This window comes from Alligator sinensis, unplaced genomic scaffold (genome assembly GCF_000455745.1).
Source record: "Alligator sinensis unplaced genomic scaffold, ASM45574v1 scaffold808_1, whole genome shotgun sequence".
Lineage (NCBI taxonomy): Eukaryota > Metazoa > Chordata > Crocodylia > Alligatoridae > Alligator > Alligator sinensis.
The window spans coordinates 1637764-1656212 of record NW_005842255.1 but is presented as its reverse complement, the minus strand read 5'-3'; the positions used below and the strand labels follow the sequence as shown (position 1 = coordinate 1656212).

The 18449-nt window shown below is 42.4% G+C and overlaps 1 protein-coding gene across 1 annotated transcript in view; it reads right to left on the bottom strand.

Annotated features, from left to right (window-relative positions):
- Positions 1-18202, bottom strand: part of LOC102378709 (heat shock factor protein 2-like) — a 31228-nt gene extending 13026 nt beyond the window's left edge. The window contains exons 1-7 of the mRNA XM_014521769.2: positions 17970-18202; positions 17611-17719; positions 9814-9941; positions 8842-8966; positions 7289-7364; positions 2882-2931; positions 2177-2246 (exon numbers count right to left, since the gene is read on the bottom strand). Of these exons, the coding sequence (XP_014377255.1) occupies positions 2177-2246; positions 2882-2931; positions 7289-7364; positions 8842-8966; positions 9814-9941; positions 17611-17719; positions 17970-18080 (669 nt within the window). The 5' untranslated portion in view covers positions 18081-18202. The remainder of the gene's footprint in view (positions 1-2176; positions 2247-2881; positions 2932-7288; positions 7365-8841; positions 8967-9813; positions 9942-17610; positions 17720-17969) is intronic.
- Positions 18203-18449: the final 247 nt, after the last annotated feature.

Genomic DNA, 18449 nt, shown 5'->3' with positions numbered 1-18449 from the left:
ATTGCTTGCACCCAGGGAGGGTGGGGGGGCATGTGCCCCTGGATCTGCGTGGCATGGGGCAGGCTGCAGCCACCCCAGATTTCACCACAGCTCTGCTCCTAGCCCCATGCCACTGACCGGCATAGCCCTGGCTGAATGCCTCACCTCTACCCAAGCGCCAGGAAAAGCCGCGGCTGTACCAGGTGGCGGCATGGGGCTGGGAGTGGAGCTGCAGCAAAATCTGGGGTGGCTGTAGCTTTCTCTCAGTGCCACCGGAGCCCAGCCCCTCACCGTGGGGGGCTCTGAGCCCAGCCCCCCACCGAGAAGAGCCCCATGGAACTCTGGCTCCACCCTGCAGCTGCCACCTGCCCCGCGCCACGCAGATCCGGGGGCACATGCCCCCCCCGCCCCGCCCTCCCAGGGTGCAAGCAGTGGGGGGAGCCACACCTCTGTCCCATGCTCCTCACCTCACCACACATGTGCAGTGTCTGCCCCTGCCCCCTCCCCCTCCATGGGGAGGGTGTTGATCTGCCCCCTCCCACGCCCCTTCCCTCCCCCCTCCCTTTTCACCACACCAGACTTACCAGCTGATGGCAGCTGTATCAGATATCGGATCGGTATCAGCAGATATGCCTCCTTAAATATCGGCTATCTGTATCGGCCCCCAAAACCTCTGTCGATGCACCCCTAATAATTATCAGTAAACATTGTGGTGGGGGGGCTGGACCTGACGAAATGTCTGTGAAATTATCAGCTACAACTGCCAAAAAAGAGCCAATAGCTGATAATGTCATTTCCCTTTTACTGGTGCTGATCCAATAGGCAACTGATATATCAGTGCACCTCTAGATTTTTGTGTCAAATACGATTTTATGTATTAAATTTCCCTTAGATGTGCTATACATATTTACTTATTTGCATATCAACCAGAAATCAAGATCAAAATATTAAAGGTCCAATAATTTTTGGAATGGCAATTTTGGTTGTCCCTACTGAAACATCTAAAGCCTGATTTTTGTTAGTGTTCAATCCGTATGTTTCCAGATGAAGTCAGCAAAAGCCACAGATGTTCAGCCTATGTAAGAAGTCAGGCTCTAGGAATCTCCAACTGAGCATCCAAAAGCAGTGCTTCAAACAGCTTACAGTTTAGCTTCAAACAGCACACACACTATTACTATGGGGGCAAATGAGCTTTTACTCTTATTATCTGATTTCTGAAATAAATAGAAAAAGGGAATTTCATTTGGGATAATTTAGAAAAAATGATTTAAATAGAAGCTCTCTCAAAACTACTAAGGAGTTGATCAATTTAACGTAGTCAATTTTATAAAAAAAGGGAGTTAAGTGAATTAATCCAATGCTCCTATTATTTTAACATAAACCTCTCTGCCATGTTATATGAAAGGGCCAGAAACAAAAGCACAACAGGGAAGGTGACTAACAGAGAAGAGAAACAGAAATGTCAGAGCTGAACATGTATGAACGAAGTAAGCAAAATAATTTTTCCTTCAAATTTAAGGGAAAATACTAAAAATGTTACAAGTAATATCAGATAAGTAATTTTTGGTACCAGATAAGTAATACCAGATCAGCATTTTTTAACATGATAGTGTCCCTTGAAGGCTGACTGTTTTGAAAAACTATAACGTGAAAGAAATTAATGCCTCAACTTTCATATTATGATATCAGTTTTGTTAATATTTGCTAGCTTTAGTATTGTACTGTAAAAATTACTGCTAAGAATGTACTAGAAAAACAAATATCTCTTTTACCTAAACTGGAATACAGGTTTAAACAAACAAAACCACAAATGCACCAACAAGGTTTTAGCAGCTGTGTTTAAAACTACAGGAGTCTTTTCAAGCATCATCAGGATCAGAGTATGGAATTACAATACAGGGGCAGTATATCTAATTGAAAACCAGGATGACTGTTTACGTAAACATTGTAACAACTACTATCCCTTTTACATTTAAGGATTTTAATGGGTAGTCTTTCATGCCCTTAAAGTTTAACCTTGATCTACAACAGCAAACCTCATGTAGATAATTCTACACTGGTGCAGCTATACCAGCCATGAATCTGAATTCTGAAGTTTGGTAATGTAGATCCAGCCATGATGCAATGGTTTTTGTGTGTTGTACAGAACTAGTTGGTTGTAAAGAACAATTTTGAGAGAGAAAAATCAATAGTTTACCTGGTTCTTGTCAACTAGTTCTTGGGTAGACTGTTGATTGTAGTTTCCTGTGCTATCTATCGTAAAAGGCCTAGAACAAATCATTTACACTGTTTGAAAAGCTAACTTACTTCACAATAGATATCAAAGCATTATATTATACTCTTTTTATTTTTTTTTAAGAAACACTTTAGAGTAGTGGTGTTCAACCTCTGGTCCATAGAGCTGTCATCCAGCCTGTGGGCTTCATACCAGCTCTGGAAATTTGCCTAAGAGAAGCAGTAGCAGCATTAATTGCTCCCAGAGCCACATCATTTAATGCTGCCATAGGCACATGGTGCTAGAACGGGCTTCCTGAGCCCCTGAAACCAGCTCCTGAGTTTTCCAAAAGGCCTGTAAGAATTTCTGCTCCATCTCCTCTCACACACCATAGACACAAGATATGCCCCTCCCCCCCAAAAAAATTCCCAAAGTTTTTAAAACTTTAAAAAATGAATAAAAAATATAAAAATCAAAAAACACTTTTTGTAATGATCTGGTAAAACACAGTTTCCATAGTCATGTATACTGGATAACAGCATTTAATTCTGTAGGCTAATGGGGAACAAACATCTATCTGGCTCAGTCATTTCCCAGAAGTTAAAAGGGAGGAAGCTTTGGATAAAAAGCATAAATATTAAAAGCAAATGTGTTAGAGAAGCCATTGCTGAAGGCTGCCTGACTTACTGTTTTTGTGGCAAGCCAATAATCTGGCTACAAGACTGTGATGCAATATTCTAAAGAGGAAAAAATAGACATATAATTTAGAACAGATGCCTTCAAATAAAGTCTGAGGCATTTATAAGTATAACTCTTTATATGCTGATTAAAACTTCACTTTCTCCGTACCCAAGCTGTACATTCATTTTTCCCTTACTGCAATGCTGCTAATTACAACAGAGCCAACATTTCAAGAAGTTATACTGAAGTCCTTTCTTGCAGTAGGATTCTTAAGATTTAGAGTAGCCTTGAAATGAGACTGAACTGGACACGGAGGTAAATGGAAATGGGGTCAAAAGTTATGGTATCCAATAAAGGGAGGCCCACCTAGCAAGACTGCCAACATAAAAAAGAATATTTCACCATTTCCACAATCCACATATGTAATATTAAGAAAAAAAAAAGGGTAGTCAAAAGGGATAGACAGCACTTTCGCATTATTTTAGTAATTATTTAATTTTTATGTAAAAGTATAAAAACACAGTGAAATCTCCAAATAATCACTTAAAGAATGGGAAAACCTTTCTGGCTATGTGCACACACATCACGCACAAATTTGTGCAATTGAATGGCGGTAAGAATTCTGAAAATTTTAAATTCACAAGCTGCATCTGTGTTATTCTTCCTATGAAGAATTAGAAACCACTCATCATGCCAATTGAGGCCAACCTTTTTGGCAGGGATGTCACAAATCAGCTCCACACTGTCCCCGAGTGCCACTCTAATTCCTTTCCCTTACCCGATCTGCTGCCTGGCTCTCTGCTCCCTTCCTGACCTGCCCTATCAGTCATTGTTGCCTGTCCCCTCTCCAGTCTCCCACATGCTACACACTAAGGCTACTGGTGCCACTTTTGACACACATGCCACAGGTCAGCCACCCCTACGCTATGACATCAAACAGAATCAGAGCTGCATATTAACTACAACATGAAACACTAACAAGCAGCAGCATATGCAGCATGAAGTTGTTTACCACTGCTTGGTAAGATATTACACATCTACATAGAGACATCTGAATGTTGTCCTTTCATGCTAGTTTTGTACTGCTGCCTCCAGGTAGCCTGATGTTGCTTACTGAAAGGCTCACAAGAAGGATACTGGTGGCTCCTGTTGAGCTTGCTATTGAGAGCCAGGAGCATTTGATTTATCCTTCACTGTCACAAAACTGCTGTGACGCCTTAGTTTATAGGGAAGTGATTTGGTCAATTTACCTTTCTGGAAAATGGATATGGTACCTGTGACACCTTAATTGTGATGGTCAACTCATTACAGCTTGTGGGAACCAAGGGGCTGGGATGGGAAAAGGATGAAAACAGGCTAGTTTTCCAGATTCTGGTCTCTTCCAACACATATACCCACAATGCATCAAGAATTCAGAAGCTGCCCAAATGGACTACTGTTAACTATCAGAAATCTTAGGTGACTCAAACTAGGGCCTCATACATCTCATGCGAGACACTGCTGAAACTGTTTCTCTTTCAATGAATCCATTTTAAACCTTGTAGCGTCCTTCAAAATTTACATTTTGGATGTAATGATGCTGCTTCTCCCCAAGTTGAAAGATTTTTTTGGGCTGTAGCATGAAGTGCACCTATTTTACACTCCTGATTCAGACCAACACTAACTTGATTCCTAACCAATTCCTATCCAGTAGGGGTGTGCAAAACAGGCCGTATTTGATTTGGATTCAGTCTGAATCAGGGACAGTGATTCGATTAGTTGATTTGGATCACTGTCCCTGATTTGATTCGGCCAAATCTGAATCTGAAGATTCAATGCCAATTCGGAGAATCAGCTTTAAATGTTTTTTCTACATACCTCAAGGTACCAGGCGTGGCTCATGAACTATCTGCCCCACCATCTCAGCATTGACAAGCCGCCTGGTACCCTGAGGTATGTAGAAAAAACATTTAAAGCTGTGTCTATGTCCAAATCATCTAATCTTTCCGAATCAATTCAGAGGGTTCTGATTCGATTTGGAGAGATTAAAGGGTCTTCTGATTCAATTCAGATTCAGAGATTCAGCTGCTGAATTGGGCCAAATCTTCTCCAAAATGAATCAGTGACCAAAGCTTCACACAGCCCTACTATTCAGGCCAACCCTCTTCTCCTTGGCAACATCTTTAGTTCCATTTCCCCAGGCCTGTAGCATGCGTCCTTGGAAGGCAGTCTAAGTTGTCTTGCAAAAAGCCTATGAGCAGGAATATTATCCTATCAGGATCCTGGGCTATAATGGATCTTGTAGACTATTACAGACCTAAGTGAAAGAACTACAGGTCAGTTGCATCATACGCGCATTTAACTTGCGTGAATTCAACTATATGCGGGGTGGGAGGGGGGGTGGGGCTTGAGTCTGCACGCGGCGCTGCCACTTACCTGGAGGCCTGGCCACCACCACGCTGTCCGCCGGGACTGCCTCTGCCTCCAAAACCTCCTGCCGCTGCCATGGAGCCATGCCTGGAGCTGTGTGGCCAGTCACCAGGCATGGTGGTGGGCCGGCGGCACGCAGCCATCCTCACCACCACCCTGTGCTGAGCCACTGCCGCCAGCTGCACAGAGCTGCACAGCTCTAAGCATGGCTCTGCGGCAGCGGTGGGAGGTTTTGGAGGCAGAGGCAGTCACCGCTAGTCAAAATCGCTGGCACGGTAATCGCGATTTGACTATATGTGATTTTCGCCTTATGCAATGACTTCAGAACGTAACCCACGTGTAAGATGCGACTGACCTGTACTTCCCTAATGCTACAGACAGCAGGGATTCCAGGCAAGTCTTCAAATACCATTAATCATCTTGGGAGTAATGCATTGCTATACAGTGAAGGATTTTTTTGCTGCTGTTTTAAAGGTTTTTTGGTTCTCTCTCTCTTGGGGGTGGGAGTTAAACGAGAGGATTGTTTTGGAGAACCAGATACAATTATATAGCTGCATTGTGTTCTCATTTACTTAAATTAAAAGATTATTTAGTTGTCTTGAAGTTTCCTGTAAGTGTCTCTCTTGGCTATCTGCAACATCCTGCTCTAGGAAAATACACTAAATATCTTAATGCCACATTAAAGAGGAGTAGCCAAGCATTAGGATCAGGAAATTCCAAAAGTTAAGTCATGCACATTGCCCAATAGTATCCTCCAATTCCATTTCTCTTAGTATTGCAACCTCTGTACATTACTGTTTGCTATTAGTGCATACCAGTATTTATGGGAGCATGTAACAGGTTAGAAACTAACTTTTGGAATAGTAATCACTCAGATCAACAATTAAATTACCTTTATTACAGAAGTATTGCTGTCACCTTTTAAAAATAGTTATCTGCTCCTGCCAAATATTAATTTATGTCACCCACAGGCCTGAACTGACATGAGCAATTGTACTGGGTACTATACAGACACGTGGCAAGGGACAATACATACATTCAAGAACTTACAATCTAAATAAACAGATCTAAATGACAAGAGAAAGGAAAACTTATTCCAATTTTATAGGTTGGTAACAACCTGGACCCAATGATCTTCTAAGGTCCCTTCCAGCCTCACAATCTATGAATCTATGAACCTCTGAGAGAAGCCAAGTCACTGCAGGGAAGCTCATAGAGCTATAAATGTGACTCTTGTGACTTGATCACAAAAATAAAAATGTTCCTGGTTAGAGGTAGTTAGGTATTAACTGATATTTCAGCAACATGACTGCATATACCCACAGATCTAAATAGCTCCAGGTATGGGAACTGGGTGGGGGACCAAAAAACCCCCCACACACACCAGAAACAAAACTAAACAAAACAAAGCAAACAACCCCCCCCCTCCCAAACTCATGAGCAAAACCAGCCATTTCAAATTCAAATATCTGAAAACTAATCCACATTCTTCACACTGGAATTGGGTTTCTTCCCACCCCCCAGGCAGGTTTACACTGCGAGTCTATGTTAACATTCCCTTTTTTCAGCTCTACAAGTGCACATCAGGTATACATATTTTATGGAAAAAAAATTGCATGTTAAACCAAGCAAGTTAAACCAATTTTGATTATATTTCCTGTCCAAATTCACCATTTTATTAAGACTACACATGGCTGTTTAAATAACTTCCTTGTGAGCTAAAAAGAAACAGGCCAAATGTTGGACTTCTCTAACGGACCTGTGTAACAAAAGAGATGGAAGAGGGTACTGGAACAATTGCACTTCACTTGTGAATCTCCCTCATACAATGGCCTTAGTTAGAAGGGATAGATGAGCCTTATATATGTACACATACATAATTACCAGTTTACACATCCTGGGACTTGGAGTCAGGTTGTCAGGTGTAAAACTGACACGAGCACAAGACATATTCTAAACAGATGATAAATTTATTCTTGGTAACTATGAGAACTGGTTACTCACTGTCTCACACAGCTGTTGATGCTGAATTTGCTTCTGTCTAAGATCAAGAACCTCCTTCCAAAGGGCTTCATTCTCCCTGAGAGTTAAAGGGAAATATTTCACTGAAACTCTCTTTTTTAATTCATTTTTAAAAACACAAAACTCTTGTGTCCCCATTTAAGGCAGACAAAAATATGTACTTTTGAAAATTTAAAACAGGAGGTAATCCTGATATTAATCAAGATTTTAAATTTGGTGCCTCTTTCAAAAAAAATAAAAAAGATTCTCAAGAATCACTTCATTCTCTAGCTTAGTAATTTGTCTTAAGTAGGAAATCTGTTCAGCTGAATACAGGCATTAAAAACTACGGTATATGGGACAGCAAGCTTTACTCTACGTTTGGCATTCCTCATCTTATAACTAGAAAGGCTAAAACAAAGGTCACAAACTGTCAGGCTTTGTTGCTAGCAAATAGAAGCAAGCAGTTTCCAGCCATTCATTAAGACAGACTGATATATGTTAGCACATACAACGTTGATATTTTGTGTGAGTGTGTGTGTGAGTGTGTGTGAGTGTGTGTGTGTGAGTGTGTGTGTGTGTGTGTGTGAGAGAGAGAGAGAACAAAACAGCATCGGCAAGCTACCAAAGCTGCTGACCTGGCCATCACTACCGCAAATATTGCGCATGCTTAACCTGAAATGAGGTAGAAGAGGCAAAAAATACCAAAGGTTAATATGCAAAGAATTCAGATGAACCCATAAGATTACTAGAAGTAAATCCAACCTATGGGATACGCGATAATCATCATATAATTCTTTAAAAATATCACTTGAAAACTGAAAGGATTTTGCAAGGATAAATTCTGACAGTTTCAGACAAATGATAACACAGTTTGAGTTCCCCCCCAAAAGTATCTGTACTTGTGAGACAGGTTTGTATGCAGAGACACGGAGAAACCAAGAGCTAAAAACATTATCCCTTAATTTTTTACATGTATGCTAAAAACCAGTCCAATATCAGAATCCTAATATTTGGGAAGAAAAGCTGTCAAATTTATTCTCTCTCAATTTGTGATAAAGTTACCACTCAGTCCCCTGGCTTCTCCATATACAGAAATAGTTGCAGAACTCTTCCAATTAGAAGCCAGCATACCAAACACTCATTCTGCCTCACCAAGAGGCAAACATAAGCACAATTTGGTCAGCAATGGGCTTCTAAACAGTGTTTAGATTTAAAGCACTGTAATTATAAACTTTGATGTTGTAATATGATTAACATTTACACTGAGACACAGACAGAGCAATACATGGTGGTGGTGGTAATTACCAAGTTTGATGGTGACTCTATTCACTCACATAATGCAGGCCCATAGACCAATTTGGGGTTGTGCAGTTTTCTAGGAGGATAAATTTTCTATACATGAGACAAGCTAAGATAACTACTATACATTAACAGATGGCAAAATCTTCCCTTAGTGTTTTTCCTAACAGGATTATTACTAACTCAATTTAAAATTTCGTAATTTCTTATACAGTATTTTTTTAAAAGGTCATTTATCAAGGGATTCAACGTACCGCTTTAAGGATTCCAGTGTAGAATCCAAGACATCCTGTTTTCCTTGCATTTGATGGACGATAGCTAATATTTTGTGGACTTCTTCTGGTCCGATTTTACCATTTTCTATTCGAGGCAAAGGTACCTAAACAATCAAAAGATTAACACTACATAAAATTAGCAGTACATAAGGACAAAGGAGGAATGCCTGTTACATCACATTAGAACAATGGTTCTCAACCTTTTTAAACTCAAGGTTAGATTCTGATATCTTGATAAACTCAACCTTTGGAAAATGCTAGCTTTTATTATTTTTCTGTAGTCTGAAAACAAGTAAGAGAGAGAGAAATTTTCATGTTGCAAACTGCTTGGCAAGCTCAAAACAGGTGCTTTAAACACTACGGATTCCTATTTGAATTTTCTGGGTTAATCATGTGCATCATCTTTGCACACATAACAGCACTAACGCTGCTTGGCAACCTGCAGCACTCCTGAAAGGATCTTGAGGCACCCTAGGGTGCTGCGGCACCATGGCTGGAGAATCACTGTTTTAGAAGGTTCACGAGGTCCAGAGGAAAGAAGTCTGTGATAAGCTTGTAATTTTCTGTTACTCAGGATCACCGATAGAAGAACTTCAAACACTAGGGCTGAAGTACTCCTTACAATGTCAACATTAAAAGCACATAGAGTAAAATTATGAAAATACCACAGAATAGAGGCAGCCAAACATCAATCATCACATGCTGCTGTAAAAGGAATATGAAATAGTTGCTGTATTTGGCTGGGATTCTGCAACAGTCCTTGATAACAGAGAGGCTTATTCAGCCCTTAGAAACCGAGCACCAATGACAGATGGTACAAGACCACAAATCAGGCATATTTGTGCTTAGAAACTTCTTAACTTTCCCCTTATAGAAAAAAATGGAAATACATATTTGGAAGTAGTTCACTCAAACTTGCATTAACCAGAAATGTATTGAGGAAATGCTTACTTTCCGTTTAATCTTTGAAAGCAGTTCTTGCTGGCCTTTTCTGAAAAAAGGGTGTTGGTATTTACCACAACTGTATCGTTCTTGCTTGCCTGGTCCAATGTCAGACTGTATCACTTTATGAAAGCCATCTAAAAGAAAAGCAGCAGCAAAATTTGAGTTTGATATCTCTACAAAAATATTTCCCAACTGCTACTGTAAACCTAATTTAACAAAGGATTTTCATTTAGAACATCCACTGTAATCTTGAAACTCCATTTGTAATGGTCATAAAGAAAGAGTACCAGTAGGCTTGGTTTAGGAAAGTATCACAAGCAACTTTAGAAAACAGGACATTCATAAAGTAACTTATGTTACATCTATGTCATTTTTCTCTTGACCTTGGGTCCACCGCTGAGGAAATAAAACTTGACTGCTCATTCTTGCTGGTGTGTACTCAAGACCTCCAAGCAAAGTGTCAACTGCTTGGTAGTTGTCCTGAGAACTTCTGAATGCATCTCAGGTTAAGGGGAGAACTCATACTTGCTCCTGAACTGGTCATACCATCTGTTTGGAGACCTTGGGTGTTGACAGCGAGAGAAGCAGGCAGGGCTTACTTCCTTGGGTAGGACCCTGGGCATCAGGACAGGAGAGACGTAGGCATAAATTCAGTGCCATGAAACTTACCATAGGCCAGACAGGTAAGCAGTTAAGAGTTTAAAAATTGAAGCATGTTTTAATTTTTTCTGCTTATAGCTATTTTAAGATTTGAATATTGAGCAAACAGAACAGAAGTTTTCCTTCTTGCTCTCCTACCATAATGGAACTCTGAAACGTATGGTGTTCAGGTTACTCTAATCTGAAAGACCCTGGATGCTTGGGAGCAATATCCTAGGATCATATTAAATTGGAAAGAACCAATTGCATTGGTAGATGTGTTGCCATCGAGTCAAGGGAAGTGATTATTCCCCTCTATTCAGCACTGGTGAGGCCACATCTGGAGTACTGTGTTCAGTTTTGGACCCCCCACTACAGAAAGGATGTGGACAAATTGGAGAGATTCCGGTGGAGGGTGACAAAAATGGTGAGGGGGCTGGGGGACATGGTTTATGAGGAAAGACTGTGGGAACTGGGCTTATTTAGTCTAGATAAGAGGAGACTGATAGGAGACTTAATAGCAGCCTTGAACTACCTGAAGTGAATGGGGTTTGAAAGAGGATGGAGCTAGACTGTTCTCAGTGGTGACAGATGACAGAGCAAGGAGCAACCGTCTCAAGTTCCAGCAAGGGAAGTTTAGGTTAGGTATTAGGAAGAATTTTCTCACTCGGAGGATCATAAAACACTAGAACAGGTTACCCAGATAGGTGGTGGAAGCTCCATCCTTGGAGGTTTAAGACCCAGCAAACTTAAGCTTTGGCTGGGATGATCTAGTTGGGGAGGTTCTTGCTTTGAGCAGGGGGTTGGACTAGATGACCTCCTAAGGTCCCTTCCAATCCTAGCTTTCTATGATTCTCTAATCTAGCAGCTCATTTGTTACTGGACTGCAGTACAGTGCACACTGGCTTGGATGCACCTCATATTCCTACAGTAGGGTGAATTCTTATGAATGCCTCAAAATTCAACATTAAAAAGCTTTCATTTGCCAAACATAAAGGGACAACCCCCTCCCAAAAAAATACAAAACAAATACAGACATACAGAAACTGTGAAAAAGATTAAAGAGATTATCATTCTTCTTGGCCAAAGGTTATTTGAAACAGCAAACATATGTTGCAAAATTTTAAAACAACCAAGACTTTTGCAAAAGAAAGTGATGTCAGGTTTGCTTGTTCACAATTCACTGTCATCTGGAAGCTCAGATAGAACTTCAGATTTACGACAATCACTATTTTTCATGCCAGAAAAGTGTCATGCTGCCATTTCAAGTGTTTAGAACAGAGCAGTACATCACTGAAGCATTCACTCCAAGGGCTTTGGTGCATAATTCAATAAGACGGATAGACAGATGTGTTTCTGATTTGGTCTCACAAGAATTTGATAGCTGGTGTGGGCCTGCACAAAAGGCAGCGCTCTCAGTCAATCAGCAGCGGAGGGAGGAGGGGAAGGCTGCTGCCGTCTTAGCTGCTCCCCTTACCATGGGAAACAATAGTTTTCATGGTGATTACATACACTGCCTTTTTTGCAGTTTCTGTGGGAATCACAAATTGAGTAGATCCCTACATATCTGGTCTTCAATTGAATTAAACGGTCCTCTTTAAAATAAGATTGTATTTGTATTATTTCATAGATTTCATAGACATTAGGGTTGGAAGGGACCTTGGAAGATGGAGTCCAGCCCCCTGCCCCAGGGGCAGGAAGCCAGAAGGGATCATAGGATCCCAGCAAGATAAGCACCCAAATTTCTCTTGAAGGGGTTCAGAGTAAGTGCTTGAACCACCTCTGGCAGCAGTCTGTTCCAAACCTTGGGGGCTTGGACAGTAAATAAATACTTCCTTATGTCCAGCCTGAAACAGTCATGGAGGAGCTGGTGATGGTACACTTTGAACTTAAATCTTATTTGTTGAGCTTTAGTTCAAAGTACCCCGCTGCCATTTTTCAGCGCAGGGACACTGATACACATGACACGAGTCTGTTGGAGCATGTTAATTTCCATTATTAATCGAGTCTGCTCTGACATGCTGGAAATCCCACGTCTCAGAGCAGGATCCCTGCACATGTATAGAAAGGATCCCTATTTGTCGAAGTCTATCCCAACCGTGCAGCTGACCCAGGAAAAGATAGCACCCACAGAAATTCTCTTGCCTTCACAGCTACATTGCTTCAACACTACCAAGTTTTAATTATGAAATTCTGCATGATATATGCTCTGAGATTCTGGTTGTACAAGTAAAACTCTCAGTCACTTCAGTAGAAGGAATTTTGCCTTCAGAGTGACTGACTATATGATTAGGCCACAACTAGACAGTGTAGAAGGTAGCTGGTGTCAGGACAGGTACAGTGGTATGGTTGCACTTCCCCTCGCCTGTGGTTCCTGTTCAACCCAAAGTTTAAAACCAGCTGCTTGGCAGTGACAGCAGCATTTCTATTCAGTTGAGGGAATCAGTTGACCTCAGACCTTTGTGTGATTCCTTCTAAACTCTTCTTTTAGAATAGACTTGTCCTTTATTGACACTCCCCTTCTCTGAAGGATATTGTAGTTTCTTGCCTTTTCTTTAAGAGGCAGTTCCTGTGCCCCTGTTTATGGAGAGGAGAGGCAATGATTTTTAGCAGTACCTTTTCCTGAAACTGTGTAGTCAGTGGGGAAAGTTGTTGGATAAGCTTCCTCTGGTAATCTCATATGACAATGGTACTAAACACTCACCAAGTAACCAATTTGATTTTTTTCAGATATTTATTAAATGCTATGTGTTATTTAGCATAGCAATTTTAGTTATGAATGCCTAAATAATTTACAGATAACTTTGAAGAGTCAAACTTACTGTTTTCAATTAGTTTAATATCACACAGTTTAGTATTATTTAAATCTAAACAATGCTTCAACCATCATGTGGTTTCTGGAATCCGAATAATTCCATGGCCGCATTCCATAAAAAATCCTTTAGTCAGGGTGGCCTTCATCAGCAATTCATATGTAAACACTCCCTCTCGCTCTCTCTCTGAAAGTCACATTCATCTCTCTTCCTACAATACACAGAAGCCATAACATGAATGTGGCAAAAGCATAGAGACATACCAGATCTATTTTGGGGGTTATTAAAGGTCAGGTTTTGTAAGACCAAACTGAATATAAATTTACAACTTCAAACCAAATTTTTCCTTATGCTTATTCTATTTTACAAGACATTAATTAAACTAGCAATTAACATTTTATCAAGATAAAGAACTGCTTCAATACTGGGAACGAATAGAAGGGATCAAGAACAGCTTTGGTTTTCAATATCTCACCTTCCTCAGAAACACTGGGCGCTGTCTACAACCAAGGCTGAAGATTTTAGCTGGGATGTGCCAATACTCCTGCTGGGACTGAAACCCAGATATTCTTACCTAGAGGATTTTGCCATCTTCCTTGGATCTCTCAAGCATATTTATGAACTCTGACAACAGCAGGACACGGACCAACATTGCCCCCCTGTTTATCAGTGGCAGGTTAGGGTACTATGCCTTATAGTTGTGTAACAGAGTTCACTGTCTAGTTTTAGTAATAGGTTAGGCAAAGATTTGTATGGGGTGGTTTGGATAGGAATGATCTTACCTCAGGCAGGAAGCTGAACTAGATGACATCTGGAAGTCCCTTCCAACCCTACTTCTCTATGATTCCTATGATCTCACAAATGTATGCTACTGGGTTCCCAGCTTTGACACGATTTTGACCGGAGAGTTAGTAATAAAGGTAAAGGATAACATTTCTGGCTTCTATTACGTAGGCCTTCAGTGAAGATAGGGTCCACATGGCAAACTAGACTGAATGTATAAATGTGTGTTGAGGGACAAAGAGTGAAAACAATCTAAACGTCTTTTTTCCACTGCCAAACCCCAAAGAGGCTTATTATCCCTTTCCTTTCCTCTGCTCTGCCTTTGAGGATCATTAACCTACCCCATACCACCCTTCTAGTAAAAAACTAGGCTTTGCAGCATGGTCCAACACAAATTAAGATTCTAGCACACCAATTCAGGAAGCCAGTGCAAGAAGATCCTCCATAAAATAATACCCCAATTCTAGACCCCTCCTGTTTATGTTAATTCAGATGGCACAATTGCCATTTTATAGGAACAGAGGTGGTTTTTTATGCCACTTGTCCTTAAAAGGGAAATTTTTGCTATTGCAAAGCAAAATTCTATACCTTACCACCCAGAAACAGAGATGCAAATGATGCATGTCATACAGCATCAGCTGCGTTACCCATGTAAAATCCTGCTTAATAAGTGAGTTGCAGCTTTAACATTGCTGTGCAATGTAGTCCCACATAAACTACATTACTTTAGTATTCAGGTAGAAAAAGTGGTAGAAGGCAAGAGTGAGGCCTACATATAGAAACAAAGGTTGTATTCTTGTCAGGCACAGATGGTAGAGGCTGGATAAGAAAAACAGTGGAAGAAGAACTGCAATCCTCTTTGCTGGGAACTACTCTTAAGCCACCAACATTTCAGTTTTAAAAGGAACTCTGAATTTCAGACCAAAAATACAAGCACAAGCATTACATTGCACTTGTACATTTTATATCCTATACTCAACCTCAGTACAAACCTACGTCCTAGAATCAAGGAAATCTCAGGATTTCAAAAATTATCAGCATGTCTCTGCTGCTATCTTTGCAATTGCCATCCTCAAAGATGGATGCAGGCTGATAATAAACAAGACAGTCAATGTGATGGGATTGTTTATTATGCTTTCTTAAAGATAGTGAGCTACTGCTTGCCTGTAGATAACTTGCAACCTAAAAACTAAATCACTTGCTTCCACCTGCACTTTAGCACCCACTGACCATCAATTTGAAGCCCTCTAGCCCTCCAGCCACTTCCAAATTGGTGTGAATTGGAGTGAAACCCAAGGGGAAAATTTAACATTTACCCCTTTAAAAGACTGTTCCCTTTCAATAGACAGCAAAGAGATCAGATACTGAGTCATTTATTGGATAGAACAACACAAAATTTTCCCCTCAGATGTGGACTGAGCTGTTTTATCCAAAAAACAACAACAAATTCTTCACTTGAGAGAAAAGCTACCCTTCAGCCAAGTGGAATCAGTCTGGATTAATCACACACAACAGTTTTGCTGTGCAGTACTCAGTGATGCGTAGAAGACTCCACAAACCTTTTCTTTAACTACCGCTCAGTCACTGTATAAAAACCTAACTAAGCCTGTGACAGCCTTGTGCTGGGATAGACAGTCACACTATAGATATTCAAGCCATGTCTTCCTTGCTTCAACTCTCATAAGCCCCATCACAAACCCTAAGGTCAGCAGACAGCAACATCCTGCACCTGCAAGAACCATGAGTATCAAGTTCACTTGGCAACATGTGAGAAGCTATTCTCAAAAAGTTGCTCCAAAGCTCTGGAACTTCCTCCCTTGTGAGGCTTGCCAGTGCCCAAGTTTAGACATCTTTCAGAGGCACTGTAAGACCTTCCTATTTGTGCAGGCATTTACCAAACAAAGCTAGGCAGAGATACCGCTTAATGGGTCTGTTTTATGTTGACATTCTAATTCCCCTTTTAAGGTGTTTTGTTCTCTTGTGCCCTCCCCTGCTTTATAAATTCTTTTGTTCTCTTACTATTCTCTTACACCCTTTGTTGGAAAGGGTGGCACATACTTTGGATAACTAACCAACCAAGTAGAAACTCTTCCCTTAAATCCACAGAGGAGCATTTGGGTTTCATTAACTTCCACGAGCAAACTATTAAGGCAGGTCTCACTTTCATGTTATGCTAGGAAAAGATATGAACAGGTCAGACAAATGTTAAACCTCCATTCCCTGCTCCCTGTATTCAGGGGTCAAACAGGTCCAGAGTACAGCTAATTATGAAGACTTAACCAAAACCTATGTGGGATGGTCTCAAGGCAACTCCACCTTGAAAAAAAATCAATTCAGAATTATCATTGTTCATGGAAGTGAAGACATCAAGTCCCATCAACCTCAGTGCCTTGAGCATCTCTTACTTCCACAGGCGCTTCACTATGCCAGGTCTCTTGCCCAAGTACAGCCTCTATCCTGTAACAGCTCAGCTCCCACCTAAGCAAGGTCTACCCTAGATCCAGGGCTGTTCTGGATGGAAGATAGTTTGGGCTTCAGTTCAGTTTGAGGAAGGGGGGGAACACCAAGGACAGACCCCAAACCCAAAGATGCATCCAAGATGTATGCACGTGGTAACCAGCACAGAAGTGCTCCCCTGAAGCAGTGCTTTTCAACTTTTAGACTCTAGGCACACCTGGAGAGTCTGATGGGAAAATGACAGCTTTTCGTTTCCTCTTTTAACTCCAGAAAAACATCAGGAGCATTTCTTCTGTTGCCAAGACGTCTGAAAAACCCCAACCAGACTCCTATGTGAAATTGCTGGGATGCTACCTGGCAAGGTACATCTGTACACCTAACAATGCTGATAAACACACCCTCAAAAGGATCTTGAGGCATCCCCTGCAGGGGGCTAGGGGGAGGGGAATAATGCCCTGGAGGAGAATTATGGTTCTGTGGCTATAGGAAGGAGCTTGGGGTCATTTTGCAATGGTGGGGCACTGATCTAACACACCTGTCAGGCTCAGCAGCCCCATAGGGATGCCTCACCCAGCAGCAGGTAGACGAAGAAGGGGAGAAAGATAGTGCAGAGCAGGGCACTTTAAACCATAGACAACTCATGTTGGAAGGGACCTCAGGAGGCATTTAGCCCAGCCCCCTGCACAAAGCAGGACCAGCCCTAAGTAGATCATCCCAGCCAGGGCTTTGTCTAGCCAGGTCTTAAAAAACCTCCAAGGATGGAGCTTCCACCAGCTCTCTGGGTAACCTGTTCCAGTGTTTATTACCCTCCGAGTGAGAAAGTTTTTCCTAATTTTTAACCTAAACTTCCCTTGCTGGAATTTGAGACCGTTGGACCTTGTTCTGTCATCTGTCGCCACTGAGAACAGTCCAGCTCCATTCTCTTTCGAAAACCCCTTCAGGTAGCTGAAGGCTGCTATTAAATCCTCCCCCAAGTCTCCTCTTCTCCAGACTAAATAACCCCATTTCCCTCAGCCTGTCCTCACAAGACTTGTGCCCCAGCCCCCAAACCATTTCCACTGCCCTCCACTGGACTCTCTCTCTCCCATTTGTCCACAAACCGTCCACTTACACCAGTTGAGCTGCCGCACGAAGCTGGCCATGTTGTTGTGCTTAAAGTGCCGGGGCAGGATCCTCTTGGCGAAGCTCTCCTCGTCCAGCACCTGGAAGCTCTGCCCATCCTGGGGCAGAGGGCAGGGGTGGGGAGAGAAGGGGAGACGCCAGTCAGGTGCGGGGCTGCTAATGCCACAGCCCCCAGCTCAGACAGGGGCCGGGCAGGGACAGACATGTACACATGCCCTTATACCAGCATGCTCAGGGACACTGGGGGAATGGAGGGGGTGGGGGAGGGAGTGAGCCCCCATGCAAGACCCCCCGGCCCCGGCCCGACCTGGGGGTTGGAGAGGTCCAACACCCCGACCCCGCACGCACCGGGCTCCAGCCAATGAAGTCGTCGGTGGCGGGGTCCTCCACCAGAGCCCAGACTTTGCTCAGGAACTGGGGCACGGCGCCCCCCGCGCTGCCGCCACCGCCGGGCTTCATACCGCTGCCCCTACGGCGGACCGCCAGCCGCCCGCACCATAGACGCTCCGTGGGGTGGAGGGCAGAGCGCCGCCGACGGCCAGGGCCCGGGGAAGGGAGCAGCCATCTTTGGTCCGGGCGGAAGTCCCGTTCGCGTCGCTTCAGCCCTCGCTAGTTCCTTTGTCAGCTCCCTGCCCTTACTCAAGATGGCGAGGGGAGGCGGGGTGTCACGTGACCTCCCCGCCTTCCCGTGCGCCCCACAAATTCGGTTCAGTGCGCATATGGTATTGCCAATTCTCGTGAATTTTTTGGCGTTGTTTTGTAAGTGTAGGCTTCGGGAGTGTGAAAATACTTAACTCTTTCTTTTATCTCTTTCCGTCCGTCTGTCTG